This window comes from Drosophila serrata, unplaced genomic scaffold (genome assembly GCF_035046125.1).
Source record: "Drosophila serrata isolate PLE 108 unplaced genomic scaffold, ASM3504612v1 contig_184, whole genome shotgun sequence".
Lineage (NCBI taxonomy): Eukaryota > Metazoa > Arthropoda > Insecta > Diptera > Drosophilidae > Drosophila > Drosophila serrata.
In genome coordinates this window covers 8690236-8702277 of record NW_028257082.1, presented here as the reverse complement: position 1 = coordinate 8702277, position 12042 = coordinate 8690236, and the positions used below count along the sequence as shown (strand labels likewise).

The following is a 12042-nucleotide window of genomic DNA, read 5'->3' as shown; positions in this document are numbered from 1 at the left end:
GTTTATTTTTTGTTATTATATTTTTTTTTTTCATTGTTTTGTCTGCTAAATATTGTTGTTAAATATTTAGACTTTATGATTTATATCGCCACTTGCAAAGATAAAATAAACAATTTTTCACTCTCTTAAAGGTATTAAAAAGTTTTGTTTTAGATTTTATTTGATTTAAATGCAAAAAAGTACAATTTTTAATTTAAATATTTATATTTATTTATTATTTAATTTAAATATATAACAATAAATTAATTAATCATTAAATTTAAACAAATCTATATTTAATTTAGTTAAATATTTTATAAATTATTTGAATATTTTGTTTCATTTAATCTCAATTCGTTATTTTTGTCCTAGTCCAACAGAAGCATGTGAAAAACGTTTTCTGAGTTTTCAAATTTTTAAATATATTTTCATTTTGTTCATGCTATTGTGAGTTATTTTTTAAGTATATTTATAAAATATTAAAGTCAAAAAGTATTTAAAATTTCACATTTCACAACTAATTTAATTTAATAAATCTTGGAAAATTACATATATAATTTTAAAAATATTTTTTCCGTTTTTATCAATTCTAATATTTGGTAACCTTTACTTAAACCCAACATATAAAAAAATAAAGATAATAAACCATAATTTTATTACTCCACTTCTCCAAGCACTTTCGAAATTTAACGGTTAACAGTTTTAGCAGGAGCAACAGGCTGTTAGCCGGCCGGCGTTAGCTAACAGCGCGCCAACAGCCGAAGAGAAAACGCTGTAACGGCCGAATATCGTAAGCGTCGCGTTAGCGAACCAAGTATATCAGCATTATTGCAACCAAAACACTCCTCGCCGTCGGTTCTTACAAATATTGGTAAAAGTTTTTTTTTAACTTAGAGAATTTGTTAATTAATCGGGCTACCCACCGCATTCGCTACGCGTCGCCGTGCTCCGATCGTGTGCGGCTCTTGCTGATTATCAACAAATGCCCAAAAATTATTTCATCGAAAGGCGAATATAAAAATTGAACCTACAAACATACAGACATACCTGTGTACATATATGGAGATGTTTGGATGTGTGCGTGTGAGATCGCCAGAGTGCTTACAAGTGTGCGTGTGCGAGTCACTTGGCAAATAAAAAACACATTTTTTAATATTTAACTAATATTTTGCAAACCAACCAACAACAACAAGAAGAACAACAACAACAATAGAGCCGAAAAAAACAGTAACATTGACATTGAAATACACCGGGAAAAAAACGAAGAAGTGAAGAAGAAACGGTGAAAAAAGCGTGCGTGTGTGTGTGTTATCAGTGGAAGAGCGAGAGACACACAGAGAGAGAGAGAGAGAGAGAGGGGGACTCGGGAAACAACTATTGCAACAATAACTATTCCAGATTTATACACCTCTCATAATTCTTTTCCTCGAAATCTACCCACTCTTTTTTTTTTTGTTATTTTGTTGCCTTTTCACCTATAACTTTGTGTGTGCCTTCTATGTTTTTTTGTTGCGTTATTTATTTGTTGTTGTTTGTGTTGTCTCGCGATTAGAATTAATTGACAAATGGCAAGAACAACAAATTATTCGGGTTCTTTTTTTTCGGGCATTGGGAACTTGCTAGCAGTACACTGAGCGAACTAATTCCTTTTTAATTCCTTTATTATCATAATACAAAGAAATGCAGAAATGGAAAGCTATTAACATTTTATGTTATCTCTGTCTCCCTCTCTCTCTCTCTCTCTCTCTCTCTCTCTCTGGAAAGTAAAGCAAGTGTCATCCTTGAATAAGTAGCATTCCGTGAGCTGTAAAAAGTAACAGGATGCACGAAAGAAGCCCCAAAAGGGAGACGCCAAAGAAGAAGAAGAACGAGAAGAGAGAGGGGAGAGAAGCAACATGCATAAATCATAACTAGAGCTAGTGTGAAGCGCGATTGCTCTCGTGCGATCGGTTAGACATAAAATAAAAGTACAAATAAACGAAAACATTAACCAAAGTTCAATGACCTGCCTGCCTGTGTGTGTGTGTGTGTGTGTGTGTGTGTGTGCGTGTGTGGTCTCATAGATAGAACGAGCATAGGAGAGCATATAGCCAGACTTCTGTTTTCTTACGAGGGCCCTCCATTAACACCTGTCACACCAGTCTTTATCGCGAGTTTTGGGTTATCTGCACAGGTAACCGGTAACAGGCTCTCCCCGTCTCTCTTTTTCTCTGTCTACTTCTCTGTAAACTATCGCAGGCGGCTAAGGATATATCGATAACTTGGCACAGATTGATAATCGGTATTTCTACGTTTATTACAGTGGGCGCAATAATTGAATATTACCAACGATCTACTCATGCCAAATTCCGGTGAATTGTGACAAATCCAGAAGCGAAAGATCGGTAGCTATAGAAATCAACATATATGTCACTCTCAAAGCGACAGAAAATGTCACAGCCAAAGAAGTTTGGCAGCGGTGATCCGTTTAATTACGAGGAGCTCAACATCATTGGCACAGGTAAGCGGATTTTTGTTGTTGGGATAGGTCATTGCAAAGGTGGCTTTCTCATAGTTCTGGCGCTGTTTACCTATCGTTGGCGAGGTGCTCTGCGGATCTGTGTGTGTGTGGGATTATTAAAGATTTTGTATTAATTTGTTTGTACAAACTTGGGCTAAGGAAGGGAGTTTTTTATGGCTTATTTTTAGGGTTACTAAAAGTTTTTATTAGCCAGAGAACTAATGAAGCTTAACCAAACACAATATTTGTTAGTTGAAAACGGGTTTTTATTAATGATTTTTGTTAATTTGTTGACTAATAATGGGTATTAAATAGGGAAAATATAATTTGTACAGGTTTTTTGCTGTAGGGTACTCTGTCAGTCAGCTAAGTCGAACCTTTTGTAGAGTTTTATAGTGAAACCGCAACTAATTAAGCATGAAAATTCTTGGAAAAGGGGAAATATTGACTTAGTAAACCCCTCTCTATTAAAAACTTCCCTCTATAGGGGCTTTTCCTTGCATTCCTTGCATACTTTTAGGTTTATTCCAAGGGCCACGTGTATTAATATTGTTTTATATTGCTTATAAGCAAGTCATATTGAAGCCAGATCGATGCTCTGACAAGTGTTTCATGATCGTTATGTTTCTTATTATTTTTTTTGAGTCCGTAATTCCTAAACCGTTTATTTTTGTGTAAATAAAGGCCGAATATCAATTACGTCACCGAGCGAATGTTAATGATTGATATTGTCAGGTAGAGGGGCGTAAAGGTAGGGGTTTTTTTTTTTTTTTTTTAAACGGAAGGTAAAGCCATTCATGGGGCACTGAATTTCATCTGTTATACGACACACACTTACATTTTTCGTCTGTCTGTTTCCTCTTGTTCGCATTCATTCAATTATTGCCCCTTGCCATTCGCTTTCGCTCCAACCTTTCATTGTTGTTTCTTTATTTTATTTTTTATTTTTTGTGCCTTGGTCTGTGCGCAATTTTTCGAGATTTTTTGTTGTATTTTGACAAAATCAAATCGGAGAGCCCAGTAGCCGACGGCAAAAACGAGTCGCAAGTCGCAATAATAGTCAAAGTCGAGCTCTCCGGCCTTGTGCCTTGTGACTCGCGAAATACAGCGGCACAGTTCACAAGCTAAATAGGTGGTGTGGAGTACCAAACAGACCCCATACCACCCAAAAACACACCTCCCCAGATCGTGCCCCTTGGTCTATTACCTTGCCTGTCAATGTCACCCAAAATAGATGGTTGCCGTGGTATCCCACGCATGTCTCCGTCCGTCCATCAGTCCCGGACGATACTCGTAAATTTCCGGTGACAACATTTTGTCTCTGGCATTTGATTCTGATTGGAATTCTTTTTTGGCTCTCTTTCTATTCTCTTTCGGCCTTTCTCCACACACGCAAAAAAAAAAGGAAACAGAACAAAACAGAACCAAGATCATGTTATATGATCATTATATATCAGGTTTTAATAGCGTCAGAAGCTCAGGAACTTATATAACTTAAGATAATCTTAAGATTACGTATCTTAAGATTAACTTATACAGGTTTTTAAGCTTATATGTCTATACTTATAGTTATAATAAAAGATACTTAAAAGATTGTTTTAAAGCTTGGCATTCAGTATAAAAATGGTGAAGTAAATTAGTATACAACAACTTCTATCAAGGGTGGTCTTGCAATATAATTATTATGTATAATAAAATATATATTTATTTCTTATTAATAACATATATAATTCCCTTTAAAACTGGACAAAATAAAGAGAATTTTATAAATATCCCCTTTAAGCATAAAGCTAAATATAAACCGATGAATATGAAATGCTTGAAAGAATCATATTGGTTCATATGTCATAGATAAGTGGCTTTTATTTTCCTATATATATAAATCAAAGCCAAATTGATGAGCAATTTGCTGTTTGTTTTTGTGCTTTGATTTTCTCCCTGTGCCTCCCTGCTGCCTGCTGCTCCTATATTTCCTGCAATCTTGAATAGTTTTGCGCCAGATATCACCCAATCAGCCGGCATTATTCGCCGATCTTATCAGCACAGCTGACTTGGGTGATATCTCCCCCTTAACCTCCCACACCCCCCGCTTGTGTTGCGAAATTTTTCGGCAATTTTACTTTACTCTTATCTGGCCTTCGTACGCTCTCCTCTCTGCTTTGCACTTCTGATTAGCATTTCCATTTTATTCCGTCATTCGCAAAATTTTGATCTAATTTCGTGTGCTCTTTTTTTCTTTGATTTCTTCTTTTTGCAGGCGCCTATGGAACGGTTTTCAGAGCCCGAGACATGAAAACTGGTAAGATAGTGGCCATTAAGAAGGTGCGGATCGCATTGAATGAGAATGGAGTGCCAATGTCCACGTTAAGGGAGATTGCCCTGCTAAAGCAGCTAAATGCCAGCGATCATGCCAATATAGTCAAGTGAGTGTGTATTTCATTATCTCAAGAATATTAGCTTTTTTAAACTACAAAATTAAGAAGCAAACAGGGTACAATTATTATATGTATACACATGAGGGGGTGTTATCTTGCACACATATACTTATATACATGTAATGAGGCCGAGGTGGCGCCCCAACTAATCGCTACAATGTCACTTTGCTTTTGTTTATCTTTTGCACGTTTTATATAGGCCGCCGATCTGGCGCTGCAAGTTTTGCACTGCTGCTCTTTCCTCACCCTACTCGGACATATGCCTGTCAAATAACTCTGAAGCGGCTCAACTTTTCCCCGCTGATAACGACGCCAGTCGCTGTGCATTCACAGATCCGCTGATTTTGTATTGGCAAAAACTTATAGTGCGGCAGCCGTTTTAAATTTGAATTTTAAGAGAGTGCGCGCCCAACAGACTCGATAGCGCCAAGAAATAATGTTGCTAACGATCGATAGGCAGAGCATGCCGCTCTTTCACTCACTCTCGCTTGGCTTTGTGTGTTGCGCTCTCACTCCTACGATACAGGCGAGATCAACAGCGTGAGAGAGGGAGAGCGTGAATGTCGTATGTTAGAGAGTGGACAACAGCTGTATGTTTACTCTGGCGCTGCTGTTGTGGGGTTCGATGTTGTTTGAAAGCAAAAGTGTGTATTTTGGGTTTGAAGAAAATATAAGTGGAGGAGAGCCTTGAAAACTTTAGGAAAAAATTATTTTTCCTTAAACTTAAGCATTTTTATAATTTTAAATGCAAAATATTTCAAATTTTTAAGTGACATTATATAGTAACGTATAAAATTATTTATTTTGTCAACAATTCATAAAGAGATACCTTTAGCAGCGCCATCAACAATGTTGCTTAACATTATGTTAGGTTGCTTCTCTTATTTGCTTGTTTCCGCTACTCAAACTCTTTGCTCTTTGATCGTAATATCGTAGGCCATGTGCATGTGTGTTTGTCTGGAGTGCTTTGTTTAGTTCCAGAAATTGCCAAAGTATGGCCACTTGAATAGTGGCGCTGCCAGCACTTGTATGACAGCTTGGGTATTACGCTCTCAACATTTAAACTTTTCCCCTGTATACAACACAAACAAACTGATGTATTTGTGTGTTACCCCTCTCTTTCCAGACTGTTCGAAGTATGCCAGTTTCTGGAACGCGATGGCCAGCTGATGATTCTCTTGGTTTTTGAACACTTGGAGCAGGATCTGTCGGATCTCATAGAAAGGCTGCCCAAGTCGGGCATGTCGCCGGCCACAGTGCAGGTGAGTTTCTAGGTTTCTCCTTAAATCTATTTAATACATATATTTTTGTTGTTTTTTCTAGCGTCTGTCGAGGGAACTTCTAACTGGCGTGGACTTCTTGCACTCCCATCGCATTGTCCATCGGGACTTGAAGCCACAGAACCTGTTGGTCTCGGCGCAGGGTCATCTAAAAATTGCAGACTTTGGTTTGGCCAAGACCTATGACTGTGAGATGAAGCTCACCTCGGTGGTGGTCACTCTGTGGTACAGAGCACCGGAAGTCCTGCTTGCACAATCCTACAACAGCACCGTGGATATTTGGAGTGCTGCCTGCATCATTTTTGAGATGTTTAACCGCAAGGCCCTGTTTCCGGGAACCTCGGAAAAGAATCAGCTGGACCGCATCTTCGAGTAATGCAAGATAATAGCCTTTCTGTAAACTTTAAATCTAATTTCTATTTATTTTACAGATTGACGGGTCGTCCCACAGACCAGCAATGGCCACAAACTATCTCCGTGGCCAGGGAGCACTTTCCCAATCGTCATCCAAAGAGACCCCGTGACTTTTGTCCCAATCTCTGCGAGTATGCCGACGATCTGTTGAATGTAACTATATTATTTCTATATAAAAATCTCCTATTATATATCTAATACTCTCGCTTTCTTGCATCACCAGCAAATGCTGTCCTATGACATCCGATTGCGACCCTCTGCCTTGGCCTGCATGGAACACGAGTACTTCCAACAGGAGCCGCTCTAACCCTGGGCCAGTGGCAGAACCACTGGGGGATCATTACATCCCCGGAGACTAGTTGAGCCCCTCCCCACAAATGGCCTCGCAACGTTCTTGTTACAATGTTCCTTTTTTAAGTGTAGTGTGTGAAGAAGCAGTTTTGTTTTCAATACAGTCCAGTTTAGTTACAGTGTCCCGGATCCGGGTCCGGAATATGGAAGGAATTACCTTAATATGTTTGTAGTTGTAAGATTAAACGTGTAAACAGTGTCGCGATATATACTTATTACTGCCGATCAACTATATATATATATATATATATATATATGTATATAGCTATATATAGATGATACAACCAACTGACGGATGACCGTAAATGTGAAACGATTCTCGAGGACAAACGGAAAGTCCCCCAAATCGAAATGTGATACACAAAGTTCAGGAATGCATTATACAATTTCAAAATTTTGTACAACAACAACCACTTATACATATATGTGTAATTATAATAAACAATATATAACTATATATACAGCAACAAATGAAATATATATAAACAAAACGCAAAGCAATTATCTTTTCTATTGCTTGGAAATGTGCAAGGCAAAAGTTCCTTAAAATTGTATTTGTTTAAATTATACATTCAATTAGGAACAAATTTGGAAGACGTGTATTAGGCAAGCTAATAAAACTAAGCCATAATAACTACAATTTAATTAGATTTTAATCGAAAAACAAATTATCATGAGTGTGCAAATTTTGTACAAGAAATATTTTTGCATTTTTTTTAATTTTAGTTTTGTTACATTTTGGAAAATTAAAATTATTGATATTTTATTATTGATTATTTGGATTAAGACCCAAAAAATTTACATTCCTTACGTCAATTTTTGTTTTCGAAATTCTTTTCAAATATATTCATTATTTTTTTTTAAATTTTAATTAACTACAATTTTAGTATGATTTTATTAATTTTTTTTTTTTTTAATCACTTGTTTTTGGGAAATTTATAACCTGTAGAAGAGCCGAAATATTCACATTCTTTAATTGTTTTTATCGAAATTTGTATACCCTTGCAGGGTATTATAATTTCAGTCAGAAGTTTGCAACGCAGTGAAGGAGGCACCTCCGACTATATAAAGTATATATATTCTTGATCAGGATCAACAGCCGAGTCGATCTAGCCATGTCCGTCTGTCCGTTTCTACGCAAACTAGTCTCTCAGTTTTGAAGCTATCTGAATGAAACTTTGTAGTTAACCTTTTATATACTCTCACTCGTATATATGTCGGAACGGGCCGTATCGGACGACTATATCATATAGCTGCCATAGGAATGATCAGAAAATTTTTACAAGAAAAATTATAACATTTTTAGTTTTTAACAGATTTGAGATATAGCCATTTCATATTATTCTACAATTTTGTGTAAAATTTTATAAAAAATTGGACGACTATATCATATAGCTCCCATAGGAACCATCGAGAAATTAATTCAATTAAAAAGTATAACATTCTCAGTTTTCAACAGATTTTCATCAAATTTGATACATAGCCATTTTATAAGAAATAAAAGAAATTAATAAAATTAAAGATTATAACTTCTTCAGTTTTTACCAGATTTTCATCAAATATGAGATATAGCCATTTTATTTTAATCTACAATTTTGTGTAAAGTTATAAAAAACAAGAAAGAAAGCTAACTTCGGCACGCCGAAGTTTATATACCCTTGCAGATAGAACTTCTATGAATAGGAAACCATACAATATAAATTATATATATTTGTAATAAAAAACAACGAAGTACTACCTGCTTTCATTTCATTCACCTATACATATTATATTTGCAGTTTTACATACACAGATTTGCATTTTTCCTCTACATCAAACGATCGTTTGTATGGCACCTATAAGATATAGTCGTCCGATTTTCATAAAATTTGACACAAAATTTAAGACTAATATAAAATAGCTATACCTTAAATTTGATGAAAATCAGCTGAAAACTGAAAAAGTTATAAATTTAATTGTATTAATTTCTCGATCGTTCCTATGGGAGCTATATGATATATTAGTCCGATTTTCATAAAATTTTACACAAAATTGTAGAGTATAGTAAAATGGCTATATCTTAAATTTGATCCAATTCTATTGAAAACTGAAAAAGTTAAAAATTTTTTTGTAAAAATTTTACGATCATTCCTATGGCAGCTATATGATATAGTCGTCCGATCCGGCCCGTTCCGACATATATACGAGTGAGAGTATATAGAAGGCTAACTACAAAGTTTCATTCAGATAGCTTCAAAACTGAGAGACTAGTTTGCGTAGAAACGGACAGACGGACAGACGGACAGACGGACAGACGGACAGACGGACAGACGGACAGAAGGACAGACGGACAGACGGACAGACGGACATGGCTAGATCGACTCGGCTGTTGACCCTGATCAAGAATATATATACTTTATAAAGTCGGAGGTGCCTCCTTCACTGCGTTGCAAACTTCTGACTGAAATTATAATACCCTGCAAGGGTATAAAAAAACCGGACTACTATATCACATAGCTGCCATAGGAACGATCAAAAAATGAATACAATTAAAAAATTTAACGTTTTCAGTTTTCAGCAGATTTTCATTAAATTTAAGATATAGCCATTTTATATCAGTCTTAAATTCTGTGTCTAATTTTATGAAAATCGGACGACTATATCATATAGGTGCCATACAACCGATCGTTAGATGTGGAGCAAAAATGCAAATCTGTGAATGTAAAACTGAAAATATAATATGTATAGGTGAATGAAATGAAAGCAGGTATTACTTCATTGTTTTTTAACATTAATATATATATTTTATATTGTATGGAAGGAATCCAGGAAGTCATCGAAGTTCTATATGCAAGGGTATATAAACTTCGGCGTGCCGAAGTTAGGACGACTATATCATATAGATGTCATAGAAACGGTCGTCAGCCTTTCTCTGAGTATCTCTTTCTCTCCATCTCTCCTTGCATTTCTAAAGCAATATCTCGTTCTCTCGCTCTCACTTTCTCAATTCTTCTCATTACTTGGAGAGTATAAATTCAGGCACTATACTGGCGCGGGCCTCAGTCTGTTCGCGGTCTCCACGCTGTTCACATCTAGTGTGATAAGTGATAGTGATAATGCTTGCCCTTCGACTTTGCAGAAAGTTAGTTTTCGCAATTATTTGAATTTTGCGCGAAAGCTTTGCAGCAAAAAAAGTCAGAAAAGGGACTGGTCATACTTAATCCGCCCATGAATTTAGAGCTATCTCGCGAAAATATCGATGTTGGAAAACATCCCCCATAGTGGTATCGATACCGACATCGATATTTTTGCAGCTATGGCTCTTACCCCCAACCAGTGTGGCCGGCTATGACCACACTTAATAGCTAAATTCTGGGTGAAAATAGCTAAAATAAGCTAAATAAATACTAAATAGCTAAACTAAATACTAAGATTTAAGCTATACATGAAATGTATACAGTATTATTTTCTTAATTAATTGTATTTTTTTTATATATCTGAAGCTTACAGATAGTTATAAACTAAGAGCTAACTTATGTTTAAGAGCTATAGCTACATAGGCCTTCAGCTCGCTGGTTACGTTTGTAGTTAATGGTGCTTACTTACAGAATTTACATGTGGCTTATTTCTATATTGGTTTACATATATTTACAAAATAATTTATTGCTTACTGCAGTTTGTTTTGTTTTTTTTATTATTTAAAATTTTTTTTTTAATATTTACATGGGATTCATATTTTGTAGAAGATTTGACAGCTGTCTATGTATTTGAGGATGTTTTCGGAGCTTGAGTTTGGTGGATTGGCCATCATAGTGATAGGGTTTTTCTAATTAAATTATGCTTGTGTTATGCCAAGTTCGCTCTAAAAGATGAAGAACTAGGCAATTTAAAAACGCTACATCTAGTGGAAAAAGGAGATGATAAATTTCAGGAATAAGTTTTTAAATAGTTTACTTTGTTTCAGTATGAAAAGGGTAAGAAATTTGATAATGATATTAGATAATTGTAGTATATTTTTATTTTAAAATTTGTTTTTAAGACAAAACAAAAAACCAAAAATTGATTGGCATTTTCCTTCTCCCTTCTTAAGTTAAATGCTTTTTTGAAATATTAATATTGATGTAAAAAACCATGTCAGTAAATATAAATTGAATATTTATCTTTCTTATTAAATAAAACACACGTAGTACAAATACTATGTATTATTAGATAAAATATAGTAGAATATGCAAGATGAATATTGAAACTAGCTTTTTTATCGCTATATGCTAGCGGCAAGCTTTCCAGATTTTAAATATACCAGATATACTAGATATAGCTAAAGATGTAGCAGATATAGGCCAAACTGGCAACTCTGGCCCTACTTCCGTCTCTTTTCGCTTTTTCAACTTGCAAAGGAAAGTTGTGCTTTTTTGCTAATCACGTTTCGTGTCGATTAAAAATAAAGACTTAAACATGCGTTACGTGGCTGCATACCTTCTGGCTGTCCTGGGTGGCAAGGACTCCCCCGCCAACGCCGATCTGGAGAAGATCCTTAGCTCCGTGGGCATTGAGGTCGACACTGAGCGCCTGACCAAGGTGATCAAGGAGCTGGCCGGCAAGAGCATCGAGGAGCTCATCAAGGAGGGACGCGAGAAGCTGTCCTCCATGCCCGTTGGAGGCGGCGGTGCCGTCGCTGCTGCCGATGCTGCTCCCGCTGCCGCCGCTGGAGGCGACAAGAAGGAGGCCAAGAAGGAGGAGAAGAAGGAGGAGTCCGAGTCCGAGGATGACGACATGGGCTTCGCTCTCTTCGAATAAGCTGGATCTTCTAGTTTTACCCACCCAAAAAACGCCGTATATACTGTGTAAATACTGGACCAAGCAGACTGTCACCCCTGGAGTACTCCGCAGACGATAAAGAACTTATCATCCGATGACCATTGTTATACAATAAAAATCTGCAGTATTTGCACATTATATAGAAATGCCCAAAATGTGTTATTTGTTTGCCTAAATGTTGTATTTTTGCCAAAAAAGAAATTGCAAGCCCCACGTGTTTGTTAACATTCTGTTGGAAAGCAGTGCACAACGCTGTTAAAGACCCCTTATCTTGGCTAACATACTG

At 36.2% G+C, this 12042-nt stretch overlaps 2 protein-coding genes across 6 annotated transcripts; both read left to right on the top strand.

Annotated features, from left to right (window-relative positions):
* Positions 1-773: 773 nt before the first annotated feature.
* Positions 774-7456, top strand: Cdk4 (Cyclin-dependent kinase 4). Of its 5 annotated transcripts, none has more exons than XM_086828970.1 (7): positions 774-850; positions 2282-2479; positions 4737-4902; positions 6041-6176; positions 6238-6566; positions 6626-6761; positions 6832-7456. In XM_086828970.1, the coding sequence occupies exons 2-7, from the start codon at positions 2386-2388 to the stop codon at positions 6913-6915; spliced, it is 945 nt and encodes a 314-aa protein (XP_086685096.1). In that variant the 5' UTR covers positions 774-850; positions 2282-2385; the 3' UTR covers positions 6916-7456. The 5 variants fall into 5 exon arrangements, with proteins under 5 accessions (XP_086685096.1, XP_086685098.1, XP_086685100.1 ...); XM_086828972.1 differs by having other exon boundaries at positions 804-1261; XM_086828974.1 differs by having other exon boundaries at positions 807-1088.
* Positions 7457-11310: 3854 nt separating this feature from the next.
* Positions 11311-11902, top strand: RpLP2 (ribosomal protein LP2). The gene has a single exon (XM_020956924.2). It carries the CDS (start codon positions 11394-11396, stop codon positions 11733-11735), a length of 342 nt encoding a protein of 113 aa, XP_020812583.1. The 5' UTR covers positions 11311-11393; the 3' UTR covers positions 11736-11902.
* Positions 11903-12042: the final 140 nt, after the last annotated feature.